At 46.9% G+C, this 17,451-nt stretch overlaps 1 protein-coding gene across 2 annotated transcripts; it reads left to right on the top strand.

Moving 5' to 3' along the window:
* The first annotated feature begins 1,334 nt into the window (after window positions 1-1,334).
* Window positions 1,335-16,305, top strand: CNPPD1 (cyclin Pas1/PHO80 domain containing 1). 2 transcript variants are annotated; one of them, XM_056536854.1, is made up of 8 exons: window positions 1,335-1,527; window positions 4,903-5,005; window positions 6,298-6,379; window positions 9,099-9,219; window positions 11,117-11,245; window positions 12,774-12,835; window positions 15,130-15,247; window positions 15,328-16,305. In XM_056536854.1, exons 1-8 carry the CDS (start codon window positions 1,432-1,434, stop codon window positions 16,003-16,005), a joined length of 1,389 nt encoding a protein of 462 aa, XP_056392829.1. In that variant the 5' UTR covers window positions 1,335-1,431; the 3' UTR covers window positions 16,006-16,305. The 2 variants fall into 2 exon arrangements, with proteins under 2 accessions (XP_056392829.1, XP_056392830.1); XM_056536855.1 differs by lacking the exon at window positions 1,335-1,527 and adding an exon at window positions 1,595-1,753.
* The last annotated feature ends 1,146 nt before the right edge of the window (window positions 16,306-17,451 follow it).

Below are 17,451 nucleotides of genomic sequence, written 5' to 3'. Positions count from 1 at the left end.
CGCCATAATGTATACGGTTGTCTCCGTTTTTCACACCACACGGTTTTTTACTTTTTTTTTCTGGACAGAAAACCGTGGCCTACCACGGTTTTTGGTCCAGGTGAAAAACTGTATTGACCCGTATACGTTTTTTTTTTAACATGGGAGTCAATGGGAACCGTACAGAACTGTATGTCCAGTTTTCACCATACGGTTTTTGACTTTGCAATTTTTTTTTCTTGAAATTTCAATCAAACAAGTGAAACTTTATTCATAATGGAGTGAAAAGTTCAAAACGTATGCGTTTTTTTTCTTAAAAAACGGATGCAACCGGACATCACTTTTCAAACCGTATACAGATAAAACTTTGTACACACGTTTTGATACAGTTTAGTCAGGTTTTGAGGAATCCGTTTTTTTTATCAAAAACGTGGTGTGAACCCACCCTAAGGGTGCGTTCACACTACGGAATTTTCGCGTCTGAATTCCGCGAGCGGAGATTCCACCTGGCGGCCGCCGCCGAAGAGACTTAGGCGCAAGGGCCGCGTGGCACTGAGCCGTCACCATTGACGGCTATGGTCCGCGAGCGGATTCCGCACAAATGAACATGTTCTTTCCTCGCGCGGAACACTTTCAGCGGCGGAAATGTCCGCCGCTGAAATTCCGCAGTGTGAACGGGTCTCGCGGAAACCCCTTCACACTAATGTTAAAGTTCACACCGCGGAATTGCGCCCGCGGAATTCCGGCCGGAAATTCTGCGGCAATTCCGTAGTGTGAACGTACCCTAAGGCTTGGTTCAGACTACGGAATCTCCGGGCAGAAAATTTCCACCCGGAGATTCTAAGTTCCGCCTGTGCCGACTGAATAAGTCGGCGCTAGGACCGCGCGGACACTGCAGTCTCCCATAAACTGCAATGTGTTCCGCGAGGAATTCCGCCTGAAGAAAGGGCACCGCCTTTCTTCAGGCGGAAATTTCTAAACGGATTTTACGCTTCACAAAAATTCCGAAGTGTGAATTTGTGAACGGAAAACCATTCGCTACACTAGACATTTTAGCAAGCGGAATTTCTGACGGAAATTTTACGACTGAATTTCTGTCGGAAATTCCGTAGTCTGAACCTAGCCTAAGTGTGTTTCCCAACCAGGGTGCCTCAAACTGTTGCAAAACTACAACTCCCAGCATGCCCGGACAGCCTTTGGCTGTCCGGGCATGCTGGGAGTTGTAGTTTTGCAACGGTTTATGTCTCTAGGGTGGTGATGTCACGGTCACGTGCGGAGGCGTGGCTTCCTGACTGTAAACGCCTGACGTCATTGCCCCGCGCTCCGCCCTGTCCTCTAGTCCCGGAAGCGCAGTAGCAGGAGCGGCCTTGACCGTAGACTGATCATAGAGCGGGTGGAGCGGCCTGTACAGAGCGTCAGCCCCCCCGGCCCCGCCGTCACTTTGTCACCGCCATGGAGCGCAGATTGTCCGGCCGCATGTGGGGCCATCCCCCCCGGGAGGAGAATGGACGCTTCCAGCTGCCCACACACGACTTCATGGAGTTCCCGGTGAGTGCGCGGGGCCTCTTGTCAGTGCTAATAAAGTTTTTGTTGATAAATTTCTGATTCTGGTAAAAGCTAGGTGACAGGTCACACGGCGGTTGTCATGGTAACGTTCCTCCCCATTGCTGTTGTAATGGAGGACGGTGATTCTTTATAACTAGGCCTGGCTGCCATTCGGGGTCGTGGCAAAGCTGGGTGAACTCCAGTGTGGCCGCTTCTTGAGGAGATTAAGGTATCTTGGTGGTGGTGTTGAGTGGTGAATGGCCTTCCCCATTCTGTGCACATAGAGGGCTGTATAGCCTGGGAGAGTCATGGGGAAAGCTGGGTGACTGGCAATATGGCTGCCGCCTCAGAGAACATCAGGGAAAGCTGTGTGACAATCAATATGGGGGGGTGTGTCCATGCATCCTGGCCTTTATAAGGGGCAGCTGTAACCAGTTCTGTGCTGATAGAGGACTGTATTGTTTTATATTCAGGCATGGCTGTCTTATCAGGTTATTGGGAAAGCTGGGTGACAATCAATATGGCTGCTGTCTTGGGGTGTTCATGCATCCTGGAACTTACAGTCATGGCCGTAAATGTTGGCCCCTCTGAAATTTTTGAAGAAAATGAAGTATTTCTCACAGGAAAGGATTGCAGTAACACATGTTTTGCTATACACATGTTTATTCCCTTTGTGTGTATTGGAACTAAACCAAAAAAGGAGGAAAAAAAGCAAATTGGACATAATGTCACCAAACTCCAAAAATGGTCTGGACAAAATTATTGGCACCTTTCAAAATTGTGAAAAATAAACTTGTTTCAAGCATCTGATGCTCCTTTATACTCACCTGGGGCAAGTAACAGGGGTGGACAATGTATGAATTAGGGATCGACCGATATAGTTTTTTTTAGGGCCGATACCCTGTGGAGGTTAGCCGATAACTTATACCGGAATATCAGTATAAGTTATCGTCTATTTATCCCATCTCTAATACCCACCCCCCCCCCCCGCGACACCGCTGCAGATCATTGATTTAAAGCGGGTGCTTTAAATCAATGAACTTCAGCGGCTTTTGCGGTGCCAGAGACCACAGCCGCCACCTGCTTCTCTTTCCGCCTGCCTGTCCTGTCCCCCACCACCGTGCCGCACCCCCACCGGCCCGACCAGAGGCTGCCGCCGCTGCCCCATTGCCTCCCCCATTCCAGGTTTTATAATTACCTGTTCCCAGAGTCCACGCTACTTCTGGCTCCGGCTTCCTCCTGAGCGGTCACTGTGGTCTCTGGCCGCGGGGGTGCAGCAAGGTGCAGGTGGCGGGGCATTATCGGATTATCGGCAAAGTAATTGCCAATAACGTCCAAAATCGTGAATATCGGCCAAACCGGTTATCGGTCGATCCCTAATAAAAAATCACACCTGAAAGCAGATAAAAGGAGAGAAGTTCACTTAGCCTTTGCATTGTGTGTCTGTGTGCGCCACACTAAGCCTGGACAACAGAAAGAGGAGAAGAGAACTGTCTGAGGACTTGAGAACCAAAATTGTGGAAAAATATCAACAATCTCAAGGTTACAAGTCCATCTCCAGAGATCTAGATTTGTCTTTGTCCACAGTGCGCAACATTATCAAGAAGTTTGCAACCCATGGCACTGTAGATAATCTCCCTGGGCATGGACGGAAGAGAAAAATTGATGAAAGGTGTCAACGCAGGATAGTCCGGATGGTGGATAAGCAGCCCCAAACAAGTTCCAAAGATATTCAACTGTCCTGCAGGCTCAGGGAGCATCAGTGTCAGCACGAAGTATCTGGCGACATTTAAATAAAATGAAACGCTATGGGGGAGACCCAGGAGGACCCCACTATGGAGGAGACCCAGGAGGACCCCACTATGGAGGAGACCCAGGAGGACCCCACTATGGAGGAGACCCAGGGGGACCCCGCTATGGAGGAGACCCAGGGGGACCCCACTGCTGACATTTTACAAAAATGAACTTGAGTAACCAAAATCCTTCTGGGAAAACGTCTTGTGGACAGATGAGACCAAGATAGAGCTTTTTCGTAAAGCAAATCATTCTACTGTTTACCGAAACAGAATGAGGCCTACAAAGAAAAGAACACAGTACCTACAGTGACATATGGTGGAGGTCAGTGATGTTTTGGGTTGTTTTGTTGCCTCTGGCACTGGGGGCCTTGAATGTGTACAAGACATCATGAAATCTGAGGATTACCAATGGATTTTGGGTCGCACTGTACAGCCCAGTGTCAGAAAGCTGGGTTTGCGTCCGAGATCTTGGGTCTCCCAGCAGGACAATGACCCCAAACATACGTCAAAAAGCCCCAGAAATGGACGACAACAAAGTGCTGGAGAGTTCTGAAGTGGCAGCAATGAGTCCAGATCTAAATCCCATTGATCACCTGTGGAGAGATCTTATAATTACTGTTGGGAAAAGGCGCCTTCCAATAAGAGACCTGGAGCAGTTTGTAAAGGAAGAGTCCAACATTCCGGCTGAGAGGTGTAAGAAGCTTATAGATGGTTATAGAAAGACACTGATTTCAGTCATTTTTTCCAAAGGGTGTGCAACCAAATATTAAGTTAAGGGTGCCAATAATTTTGTCCAGCCCATTTTTGGAGTTTGGTGGCATTATGTCCAATTTGCTTTTTTTTTCCTCCCTTTTTTGGTTTAGTTCCAATACACACACAAAGGGGGAGATTTATCAAAACCTGTCCAGAGGAAAAGTTGCTGAGTTGCCCATAGCAACCAATCAGATCGCTTCTTTCCTTTTCATCAAGGCCTATGGAAAATTAAAGAAGTGATCTGATTGGTTGCTATGGGCAACTCAGCAACGTTTCCTCTGGATGGGTTTTGATAAATCTCCCCCAAAGGGAATAAACATGTGTATAACAAAACACGTGTTACTGCAATCCTTGTCTGTGAGAAATACTTCATTTTTTTGAAAAATTTCAGGGGTGCCAACATTTACGGCCATGTGGTGAGTGCGCTCTTCTATTGTTCCTCTTCATACAGACTGTGTTGTATATGAACTATTTCTTGATCTGCACCATAGTGCCGGCATTCACTCGCGCACATATGTGAGAAGGGATTTATGTATCCTAAGTGCCGGACACTTGTTATCTCTATTATGTGTAGCTGTACCTGCAGTGGCCTAGTGTCATAGCATTTTTTTTTTCTTGGTTTGTCAGGATACTGTAACAATCCACCGTGTACCCTCAGGGGCAGTAATAGCAGGTCCGCAGTCTGAGGCTCTCACCATACAGCTCCTTACATCTCCGCTTCGCTTCTGCAGCGTGAGATACTGAGGATGATTTTAGTCTCTCTTCAATTTATTTTGAATTGACCTTCATTGTAATTTTTATTTATATATATATATTTTTTTTTGTACAGTTTTTGCCTGGACACCCCCAGCTGAGTGAGCGGGTGCGGAAGCGTCTCTATTACGGGTGGGAGGCGGATTGCCCAATGGAGAACCTGTCCAGCCCTGTGGCCGGTGAGTGCAGCTTTTTTGTCCCTATCCTCACTCTCTCCCGGTATCGTTGCTTCTCCTAGTATTGTCCATATTAATCTTAGTTGGATTATAGCAGTGTTTCCGCCTCCAGCTGTTGCAAGACTACAAATCCCAGCATGCCCGGACAGCCTTCGGCTGTCCGGGCATGCTGGGAGTTGTAGTTTTGCAACAGCTGGAGGCACCCTGGTTGGGAAACACAGGATTAAAGTCTCATGTAATTTCCCATTTAAAGGACAAGTCTCATTCTCAAAAACGTATCCCAATTCTTCACGGGGATCGTGGGAGGTCAGAGCGCTGGGGCCCCCTGCGATCTGCTGTCTGGAGCCCCCATGCGCGCGCACAGAAGCGCATCACATTTGCCGCCAAGCCCCCTCCATATAGTTTTCTGGGAGAGCTGTAGATTGCTGATCGGTTCTCCCATAGAAGTATATGGAGGGGGTGTGGCAGCCTCCGCTTCGGACGAAGGTCATGACGCACTCCTGTGCTATCTCATGGGGACTCCAAACAGGAGATCACGGGGGGCCCCGGCGCTCGGACCCTCCAATCTAAAACGTATCCCCTATATCCATTTGGATAGGTGGATAGGGGAGAAGTTCCTGAGAATTATCATAACCCCTTAACGACGTCGAATGTATATTTACGACCGTGGCCGGCTCCCGAGCGTGCTTCACAGGTCGGAAGCTTCGTATCTGTGGGGTCCCAGTTAATACCGGACATCGCCAATCAGGCTGATTTCCGGTATTAACCCTTTAGACTAGGGATCGACCGATTTATCGGTTTCGCCGATATTCACGATTTTGGACGTTATCGGTATTGGCAATTACCTTGTCGATAATCTGATAATGCCCCGCACCAGCGCACCCCCCACCACCTCCCCGCCCCAGCCAGAGACTGCCGCTGCCCCGTTGCCTCCCCCATTCCCGGTTTTATAATTACCTGTTCCCGGGGTCTTCGCTACTTCTGGCTCCTGCGGCATCCTGTGTTACGCTGTGCAATGACGAGTGACGTCCTCAACGCGACGTCACCGTCAGTGCGCACAGTGACAGCTTAGGACGCCGCCAGAAGTAGCGCGGACCGCGGGAACAGGTAATTATAAAACCGGGAATGGGGGAGGCAATGGGGCGGCGGTCTCTGGCCGGGGCGGTGCGGTGGTGGTGGTGACGGTGGTAAGACCACAGGACAGACAGTTTGTTCTAAAAAAAAAGCTGAGCAGCAGAGAACCCCTTTAAGGGGTTAAGTCCCAGCAGTCATGCGTGTGTGTTCTCTCTTTTCAGACATCGCTGTGGAATTGCTACAGAAAGCAGCGCCCAGTCCCATCCGTCGCCTGCAGAAGAAATACGCGGCTCATGTATCCAGGTGAGTGCGGAGTCTACAGATACCCTGCAGCAGTACAATGAATGTCGCAGAGCTGTCTATGCTCCATGTGAGTATAAGTAGAGAAGAGTTCGCAGTCTAAATCTGCTTCTCTTCCATTGTCGTGATTCTACATCTCAGCACGTTCCTTGTTTTCTAAAGACACGTTGTAGGATTCATGAGGTCGTGTGAGTGAAGTTGACGTTAGGCTGAGGTTGGTCCATTATGTCACCAGAGGCTGGTATGGAATCACATGACACCGCTTTGTGATGACGTCAGAACATTACGAAACCAGAAATTCACTGCCCAGAGCAATGTTCTCAGAGCTGCACATTACATAACTCTCTTTATGACCTCGTGCATTACGATAAGGAAGCTTGCTGTATCCAAAGTGATGACGCTCATTTTCTAACATGTAGGTTCACTTCGGAGATAATCATAAGACCATATTAGGGCACTGCTTAAAGGGGTTCTCTGCTGGGAAAAAAAAAATTATATATTATAATATATAATAATTTTTTTTTTATATCAACTGGTGTCAGAAAGGTAAACCTATTTGTAACATAGTTCATAAGGTTGAAAAAAGACCATAGTCCGTCAAATTCAACCTATAACCCTAATGAGTCCCTACTGAGTTGATCCAGAGGAAGGAAAAAAACCTCATACTAGAGGTAAAAATTCCTTCCCGAATCCAAATATGGCATCAGAATAAATCCCTGGATCAACGTTCTGTCCCTGTAATCTAGTATCCATAACCAGCAATGATGTTATTCTCCAAACCTCCAGACCCCTTTTGAACTCTTTTACAGAGTTCACCATGACCACCTCCTCCGGGAGAGAATTCCACAGTCTCACTGCTCTTACAGTAAAGAACCCCCGTCTGTGCTGGTGTAGAAACCTTCTTTCCTCTAAACGTAGAGGATTCCCCCTTGTTATAGATACAGTCCTAAATTACTTCTATTAAAAAATCTTAAAGGGGTACTCCGGTGCTTACACACCTTATTCCCTATCCAAAGGATAGGGGATAAGATGCCTGACCGCGGGAGTCTCGCTGCTGGGGACGCCCGTGATCATGCACGCGGCACCCCGTTTCTAATCAGTCCCTGTAGCAACTATCACGCCCCCTCCTGTAGGCTTGCATTGAGGGGCGGAGCGTGACGTCACACGGGGGTGGGGGGCGTGACGTCACGCGGTCGACCGTAATCAGAACCGGAGCAAACACGCTCCGGGGACTGATTACAAACGGGGTGCCGTGTGCATGATCACGGGGGTCCCCAGCGGCGGGACTCCCGCGGTCAGGCATCTTATCCCCTATCCTTTGAATAGGGGATAAGATGTGTAAGCACCGGAGTACCCCTTTAATCCTTCCAGCACTTATCAGTTGCTAAAGTTGAGTTGTTCGTTTTTTCAGTCTGACCACAGTGCTCTCTGCTGACACCTCTGTCCAGAGTAGGAGCAAATCCCCAGAGCAAACCTCTCCTGCTCTGGACAGTTCCTGAGACAGACAGGTGTCAGCAGAGAGCACTGTGGTCAGACAGAAAAAGAACAACTCAACTTCAGCAGCTGATAAGTACTGGAAGGATTACGATTTTTTTCTTTTTTTTTTTATAGAAGTAATTTACAAATCTGTTGAACTTTCTGGAGCCAGTTGATATAAAAAATATTTTTTTCCTGGAATACCCCTTTAATGATACACCCGACTGGTGTATTGTTGGCAGTCGGCAGCGGCTACTTTTCCTATTGAGAGGTCTGTATGGGGCTTCTGAAAAGCTTGCTGGTCTCATTTCCCACTGCCGGAATATATCCGTGAAGATGTGTCTCCATAGTAACAGACTACAAACAAGCGCCGATGTCGTCAGTTTCTGCAGTCATACTCCTTTTTAGTCTTCCTCAGAAGATGCTTTGAAGTCTTGTTCTTACTCTAAAGACGTTTAGTATTTCTGTCACGTCTCAATGTAGTTTGGACCTTTTAGAACAAAGAAACAGCCGTCTGATGTAGTGTTGCTAAATTAGACATGTTGTTAGGGGGATCAGTATTAGGGATCGACCGATTATCGGCCGATAATCACGATTTTGGGCATTATCGGTATCGGCAATTACCTTGCCGATAATGCCCCGCACCGCCCCCATCTGCAGCGGTGTCGCGGGGGGATAAATAGCCGATAACTTATACCGGAATATTGGTATAAGTTATCGGCTATCGGCCCTAACCTCCACTGATTATCAGTATCGGCCCTAAAAAAACGATATCGGTCAATCCCTAATCAGTATGCGTACGCGCACTGTGACACCCCAAGCCCCCGCTAGTCCTAACACTGTAACTACATTATCTGCACTAATATGATCAATAGAAAATTTTACTCTCGCTGCCTCCATCCGAAAACAGCTGCCAGGGGTTCCCTTATATATGGTGTACTAAGACCCCCAGCATCTAGATCAGTGTTTGCCAGCCAGGGTGCCTCCAGCTTATGCAAAACTACAACTCCCAGCATGCCCGGACAGCCAAAGGCTGTCCGGGCATGCTGGGAGTTGTAGTTTTGCAACAGCTGGAGGCACCCTGGTTGGCAAACACTGATCTAGCAAAAGACTCCACTGATTTATCCTCCACCTGCATATGTCAGCAAATCTTATGTAACACATTATTCATGTCATGTATCAGTGATTATATCCTGTTACAATCTGTTATGTCTCCCCAGCTGACTAATGTGTCTTCTATCATTAGGGAGGCGTGCATCTCTCCCTGCTCCATGATGCTTGCCCTGGTCTACATAGAGAGGCTGCGACATCGGAACCCCGAGTACCTGCAGCAGATTTCATCATCCGACCTGTTCCTCATATCCATGGTGAGTACAGCCGCACGTGACATCTGTTCCTCATATCCATGGTGAGTACAGCCGCACGTGACATCTGTTCCTCATATCCATGGTGAGTACAGCCGCACGTGACATCTGTTCCTCATATCCATGGTGAGTACAGCCGCACGTGACATCTGTTCCTCATATCCATGGTGAGTACAGCCGCACGTGACATCTGTTCCTCATATCCATGGTGAGTACAGCCGCACGTGACATCTGTTCCTCATATCCATGGTGAGTACAGCCGCACGTGACATCTGTTCCTCATATCCATGGTGAGTACAGCCGCACGTGACATCTGTTCCTCATATCCATGGTGAGTACAGGCGCACGTGACATCTGTTCCTCATATCCATGGTGAGTACAGGCGCACGTGACATCTGTTCCTCATATCCATGGTGAGTACAGCCGCACGTGACATCTGTTCCTCATATCCATGGTGAGTACAGGCGCACGTGACATCTGTTCCTCATATCCATGGTGAGTACAGGCGCACGTGACATCTGTTCCTCATATCCATGGTGAGTACAGGCGCACGTGACATCTGTTCCTCATATCCATGGTGAGTACAGCCGCACGTGACATCTGTTCCTCATATCCATGGTGAGTACAGCCGCACGTGACATCTGTTCCTCATATCCATGGTGAGTACAGCTTCACGTGACATCTGTTCCTCATATCCATGGTGAGTACAGCCGCACGTGACATCTGTTCCTCATATCCATGGTGAGTACAGCCGCACGTGACATCTGTTCCTCATATCCATGGTGAGTACAGGCGCACGTGACATCTGTTCCTCATATCCATGGTGAGTACAGCCGCACGTGACATCTGTTCCTCATATCCATGGTGAGTACAGCCGCACGTGACATCTGTTCCTCATATCCATGGTGAGTACAGGCGCACGTGACATCTGTTCCTCATATCCATGGTGAGTACAGGCGCACGTGACATCTGTTCCTCATATCCATGGTGAGTACAGGCGCACGTGACACCTGTACCTCATATCCATGGTGAGTACAGGCGCACGTGACACCTGTTCCTCATATCCATGGTGAGTACAGGCGCATGTGACACCTTGTTCTTATATCCGTGGTGAGTACAGCCGTACATGACACCTGTACCTCATATCCATGGGGAATACAGCCGCACATTACACCTGTTCCTCATAGGGTGCATTCACACCACATTTTGTACATACGGGTGCCGGATCTGGCGGGGGGAGGGGCAAACCGGGCCCTCCCGTACCCCGGCCAGATTAGCCCGTGACTCCATTTACTTTAATGATCCGACCGGAGTCAAACGGTGACTCCGGTCTGCTCAGCTTTGACCTGTATGCGGTTTTGGACTGGACCTAAAACCGTAGTATGCTACGGATTTAGGTCCGGTCAGGAAACCGCATACGGGTCAAAACTGAGCCGACCGGAGTCACCGTTTGACTCCGGTCGGATCATTAAAGTAAATGGAGTCACGGGCTGATCCGCCCGGGGTACGGGAGGGCCCGATTTGCCCCTCCCCCAGCCGTATCCGGCACCCATATGTACAAAACGTGGTGTGAATGCACCCATATCCATGGTGAGTGCAGCCGCACATGACACACTTTCCTCATATCCGTGGTGAGTACAGCCGCACATGACACACTTTCCTCATATCCGTGGTGAGTACAGGCGCACATGACTGACTTTCCAGTTCAGGGCTGACTGCTCCACAACCTGTTTTCCCCGTCTTCCTGGTGCGGGTGACTTGTACATGTGACCTGGTGTATGACACATCCATGACGAGTCGTTTACAGGCTGGCAAATATTTTTCCTATTAGAAGACAATATACTATTTCTTAAAATGTTATTGTCCTATAATTATACTGTCATTTATGTTTGCACTATAGATGGTAGCGAGTAAGTATCTGTACGATGAAGGAGAGGAGGAAGAAGTGTTCAACGACGAGTGGGGAGCGGCCGGGAGACTGGATGTCCAGACAGTGAATAACTTGGAGATGAATTTCCTCCGGGCAATTGTAAGCTCCTTGGTCTTTTGACAGCAAAGTGGTGTATTTGTGGGGGGGGGGGGGGCTGATTGATCTTTGTTCAAACCCCCCCCCCCTTTCTCAAGTGTCAAATATGTATATTTAAATTCAATTTTCCAAAATTAACAACCAAAACATGAAGCTCAATGTCCAAAATATATGCAGATATAAGCATAAAGCATATTGACAATTGGAGATCAATATAGCACAAAACATGCAGGATATGGTGAAATAAAAACAAATAAAAACTAGAACAATGACTGTAATGAGAGGGTTCGTCGTCTTAGAGATAAAATTCACATAAACACTTTAGGCTGTCGGCAACGACACTAATTCTTAAATTAATTGTATCATTTATTTTTTAAGCCAATCTGAGCCCTTGAAAAAAAATCTTTCTTTGGAAAAATCTTTGGAAAGCCCCTTTTTAAAATATATTGTTAAAATATATAAAGTTAAAGGAGTACTTCGCTACTTTACTTTTTTATGCCCAATCCACAGGGTAGGGGATAAGTGTCTGATCGTGTTGGGTTCGACCACTGGGACCCGCCGCAATGTCCTGCCTGGAGATCTCGTGCACGTAGCGGGGTCAGCACAACGCCCTTCCATGTATTTTTATGGGAGAGGTGAAGATACAGGAGTTCTGTACTCTTGTATCTACAGTGTGCCCATAGATATTCAAGGAGGGGGGAGCTATTCATAGAGTAATGTAGCAGAGTACCCCTTTAACTATGAATTCAGTAATAAATCTGCCCTCACTATACAGTGGTCCCTCAAGTTACAATATTAATTGGTTCCAGGACGACCATTGTTTGTTGAGACCATTGTATGTTGAGACTATAACTCTATGGCAACCTGGTGATTGGTTCTGAAACCCCAAAATATCATCCAAAAATAGGAAAAAGTGAGGATTAAAGAATAATAAGTAGATAACTAATACAGATAAAGCAAATCCTTACATATAAAAGTAATAAAGATCTGCTGGAGCTGTAATCACTGTCTATGTAGAGGACAGGAGCTTCTTCAGGGTACAGTACAGTACAGTACACAGTGTCCTAAAAAAGTAACATGGAGCCTCCCTCACCTGGTGTCCAAAGGAGCAGCTAACCCTGGTACAGGTAAAGAGTATACAGAACATGTAATACCTCCCTGTACTGTAGGGGGCGCTACCAGACACCAGTCAGTGCATACACTTCAGTAATACAGGTAAAGAGTATAGAACATGTAATACCTCCCTGTACTGTAGGTAGGCTGGACTTTTGACATACCTCTGTAGCTGTGTGAGAGGTACAACCCCTATACAGTTTTACCCACCCAGTGTACCTGTACAGGCCTAGGCATGCTGTGTTGTACTGCTCTGTAGATCAGCACAGAATACAGGACTATTTACTTATTTTTACCCCTGGGATTAAAAGAATTAATATGCTACTATAAGCTACAGACAGGATTGTTCAGTCATTATTTTGGTCGAACAATGAGAAGATTCTCTCCGCTTAGTTTACTATTTTTTTTCTCCTTTCAGGACTGGAGTTTGTACACTCAACCGAGGGAATTCTTTCAGGTGCTGCAGTGGCTGGAGGGCCGGTGAGTCACATGATATCTATAGACCAGTGTTTTCCAACCAGGGTGCCTCCAGATGTTGCAAAACTACAACTCCCAGCATGTCTGGACAGCCAAAGGCTACTACCCAGCTCTCCTAAACCCCTGAATGGCCTATTATACTGGACCCTGATTTTGGAGTGCAGTGTTTCCCAACCAGCGTGCCCCCAGCTGTTGCAAAGCTACAACTCCCAGCATGCCCGGACAGCCAAAGGCTGTCCGGGCATGCGGGGATTTGTAGTTTTGCAACAGCTGGAGGCACTCGGGTTAGGAAACACTGCTATAGACTATCAGTGAAACTTTTTATTTCAGATTTTCAGTTGCCTTTGATAGTGAGCGGTAGTATGTGGCCCCCTCTAGTATTCTATGTCAGGGTTTTAAAGAGGTTACCGTATTTGGAGAATACAACTGGTCCTCTCTCGATTAAACCCCCTTGGGGATGGAGGGTTTTTCCATTTTTGCACTTTCTTTTTTCCTCTCTACCTTTTTAAAAATCATAACCCTTTCAATTTTGCACCTAAAAATCCATATGATTGCTTATTTTTTGCGCCACCAATTCTACTTTGTAATGACGTCAGTCATTTTACCCAAAAATCTACGGCGGAACGGAAAAAAAATCATTGTGTGACAAAATTGAAGAAAAAAAACGCCATTTTGTAACTTTTGGGGGCTTCCGTTTCTACGCAGTGCATATTTCGGTAAAAATGACACCTTATCATTATTCTGTAGGTCCATACGATTAAATTGATCCCCTACTTATATAGGCTTGATTTTGTCGGACTTCTGGAAAAAATAACTTCATGCAGGAAAATTAATACGTTTAAAAATGTCATCTTCTGACCCCTATAACTTTTTTTATTTTTCCGTGTATGGGGCGGTATGAGGGCTAATTTTTTTGCGACGTCATCTGAAGTTTTTATCTGTACCATTTTTGCATTGATCGGACTTGTTGATCGCTTTTTATTCATTTTTTCATGATGTAAAAAGTGACCAAAAATACGCTATTTTGGACTTTGGAATTTTTTTGCGCGTATGCCATTGATCGTGCAGTTTAATTAACAATATATTTTTTATCATTCTGACATTTCCGCACGCGGCGATACCACATATGTTTATTTTTATTTACACAGGTTTTTTTTTTTTTGAAAAGGGGGGGGGGTGATTCAAACTTATATTAGGGAAGGGGTTAAATGATCTTTATTCACTTTATTTTTCCCTTTTTTTTTTTTTTTTTTTTTTTTTTTTTTTTTTTTGCAGTGTTATAGCTCCCATAACACTGTACACACTGATCTTTTACATTGATCGATGGTTTCACATAGGAAACCATTGATTGATGATTCTGCCGCTTGACTGCTCATGCCTGGATCTCAGGCACTGAGCAGTCATTTGGCAAACGGACACCAGGTTTCAGGTAAGGGGACCCTCCTGCTGTCCTACAGCTGTTCGGGATTCCGCAATTTCGCCTCGGCGATCCCGAACAGCCCCCTGAGCTAACCGGCATTCATTTACTTTCAAGTTTGAATGCCGCGTCTAAAGGGTTAATAGCGCACAGCAACGCGGTCAGTGTCGCAAGCTATTAGCCACGGGTCCTGGCCGTTGCTAGGTGCCGGGCCCGACCCGCTATGACTCGTGGCCCCAGCGTGGCCCCGTGTTATAGAAAGGGAGTGGGCGGAGGGTGTATAGGTACACCCTCTGTCCCCAACAGGTTAAAGGGGTACTCCTCTGGAAATGTTTTTTTTTTTTTTTTTTTTTTTAAATCAACTGGAGCCGGAGAGTTAAACGGATTTGTAAATTACTTCTATTAATCAATCCTTCCAGTACTTATCAGCTGCTGTATGTTCCAGAGGAAGTTCATTTCTTCTGAATTTCCTTTCTGTCTGACCACAGTGCTCTCTGCTGTCACCTCTGTCCATGTCAGGAACTGTCCAGAGAAGGAGAAAATCGCCATAGAAAATCTCTCCTGCTCTAGACAGTTCCTGACATGGACAGAGGTGTCAGCAGAAAGCACTGTTTCAGACAGAAAGGAAATTCAAAAAGAAAATAACTTCCTCTGGAACATACAGCAGCTGATAAGTGCTGGAAGGATTAAGATTCAATTAATTTACAAATCTGTTCAACTTTCTGGCACGAGTTAATTAAAAAAAATATATATAATTTTTTTTTCCAGTGGAGTACCCCTTTAAGTCTGCACTGCTTCTCTGCTCAATCTCTATGGGACTGCCAGAGATGCTCACAGAGCGCGGTCAGATCCTAATCCCTTATCTTTTTTTATCCTGCAGAGTGGCGGAGCAGCAGGGTATGAGGCGCGGCTGGTTCACCTACACGGACATGACCGTGCTGCTGGAGCAGGGGATGTGGCAGAAAGCCATCAGTGACTTCTGCCAGCAAGTGACCAAGGTAAGGAAAGCTTCCCCTCCGATAGAAGTCCGGACTGCTGTTTCACGCTCTGATCTTGTTTGTTGCCGTTTTCTCCGCAGCTGGCCTGTCTCCTGAGTCTGATGTACCTGACGGGAGTCGCCACCTTCTTCGCCTCTGTCGCCGTACTACACAAGGCTACAGTCGAGATGAACGGCACGGCGCTTCTCCCCTGTGTCATGGAGACGACTTCAGATGTCCCCGTGCCTCTGATTGTTCCGGTCCCACCAGAAGAGATCATCACCAGCGCTGGTGCGACCATTCCCCCGTGCCCCCCGGAAGAGGAGAGCGCGGAGAGGCGCCAAAGCGTCACAGCTACGGCCTTGTATCTATGGGGCTCTGTGCTGACTGCGCTTACGTACAGCGATCCAGGGGGAGCCACGAGTGAGGAGCCACAACCCCCTGACCAATACTGTCCCTATTGCTCTAAACCAAAACAGTCTACCTGGCCCAAGATCTGCCGTCAGAAGAACGCCACCCGCTGCGGTGACAACCTGCCAGTCGCATGTGCCTTTCCCGGACTCCAAAACTATGGCTTCCATGACCCTCTGCTTCACCCCGACTCCTGCGTCCTCTGTCCAGATGGCTCCACAGAACCGGACTTGTCCAGAAACCTGGAACTAAAGACCCATTTCTGCGGGGGCAGCAGCTTTGACAGATTAAAGACCCTTATCGTTCCAGGTTATGCAAAGTTACACAGGCTCATCCCCCCGATAGTCCGGCCTGTGCTCTACTTCTAGGACTTCCCTTCAGGATTGAATCTTCTATATACTATCAGTTGCGATAGCTTTTATTTCACTATGACCTATAACCTCTGTTCATTGGGCACTTTCTGTAGAATTTGTAGGCAGTAGTAATAATTTTAGCAGTTAAGGGTCCAGACGTCTTGGAGATTCCTGTTCAGGATCTTCTTGAGTGTCCTGTGCCTTTTATGTGGGGATGGACATAACCACTTAGGTCAGTGTTTCCCAACCGGTGAAGGCTACTATCCAGCTTTCCTAGACTCCTGAATGGCCTATCAGACTGGACCTTGATTTTGTAGTGCAGCGTTTCCCAACCAGCGTGCCCCCAGCTGTTGCAAAACTACAACTCCCAGCATGCCCTGACAGCCAAAGGCTGTCCGGGCATGCTGGGAGTTGTAGTTTTGCAACAGCTGGAGGCACTCTGGTTGGGAAACGCTGCACTACAAAATCAGGGCCCAGTCTTTGATATAGTGAGCGGTAGTATGTGGCCCCCCTCTAGTATTCAATGTCAGGGTTATAAAGAGGTTATTTTTAGAATACAACTGGTCACCTCTCGATTAAAGGGGTACTCCACTGCTAGGAGTTGTAGTCTTGCAACAGCTGGAGGCACACCGGTTGGGAAACACTGACTTAGGTCAATACACTTAAAGGGGTACTCCAGTCGAAGACAATTTTTTTTTTTAAATCAACTGGTGCCACAAAGATAAACAGTTTTGTAAGTTACTTCTATTTAAAAATCTTAATCCTTCCAGTACTTATCAGCTCCTGTATGCTCCACAGGAAGTTGTATTTCTTTCTGGAATTCTTTCCAGCTTGTCCACAGTGCTCTCTGCCGACACCTCTGTCTGTCTCAGGAACTGTCCAGAGTAGGCGCAAATCCCCGTAGAAAACCTCTCCTGCTCTGGACAGTTCCTGACATGGACAGAGGTGTCAAAAGAGAACAATGTGGTCAGACAGAAAAATTCAAAAAGAAAAGAACTTCCTGTGGATCATAACAGCAGCTAAGTACTGGAAGGATTGAGATTTTTAATTTACAAATCTGTTTTAACTTTCTGGCACCAGTTGATTTAAAAAAAATAATAAAAATGTGTTTCCCACCGGAGTACCCCTTTAAGCAATGTTTGCCAACCCGAGGCTCTCACACTGTTGCAAGGCTACAACTCCCATCATGATATGACAACTCAAAGTGGCCAGGGTATGATGGGAATTGTAGTTTTGCAACAGCTGTAGAGCCACAGGCTGAGGGGGAACTCTGGCTTTAGGAGACCTTACTACTCAATCGGCACTTTCTGGTCATAGACAGTCATTGTATAAAAAAAAAAAGTTCTTCAGATGGCCAATTAACAGAAAGTTACAATTCCTCACCATTTTTCAATATCTCTGCTTGCAGTCGGTGTATAGAAACATTCTTGTTTTACATCCAGAGCTGATCCAGACGGGAGA

The sequence above is a fragment of the Hyla sarda genome, chromosome 8, assembly GCF_029499605.1.
Source record: "Hyla sarda isolate aHylSar1 chromosome 8, aHylSar1.hap1, whole genome shotgun sequence".
Lineage (NCBI taxonomy): Eukaryota > Metazoa > Chordata > Amphibia > Anura > Hylidae > Hyla > Hyla sarda.
The sequence above is the reverse complement of the archived record's forward strand: the minus strand, read 5'-3'. Positions and strand labels throughout refer to the sequence as shown.

Bases quoted from the DNA above. Each gene is read 5' to 3' on its own strand.
- CNPPD1 (XM_056536854.1), top strand. From the start codon at position 1,432: ATGGAGCGCAGATTGTCCGGCCGCATGTGGGGCCATCCCCCCCGGGAG. The intron at 6,380-9,098 runs GTGAGTGCGGAG...TTCTATCATTAG, and splicing joins TACGCGGCTCATGTATCCAG to GGAGGCGTGCATCTCTCCCT. The intron at 11,246-12,773 runs GTAAGCTCCTTG...TTCTCCTTTCAG, and splicing joins TGAATTTCCTCCGGGCAATT to GACTGGAGTTTGTACACTCA.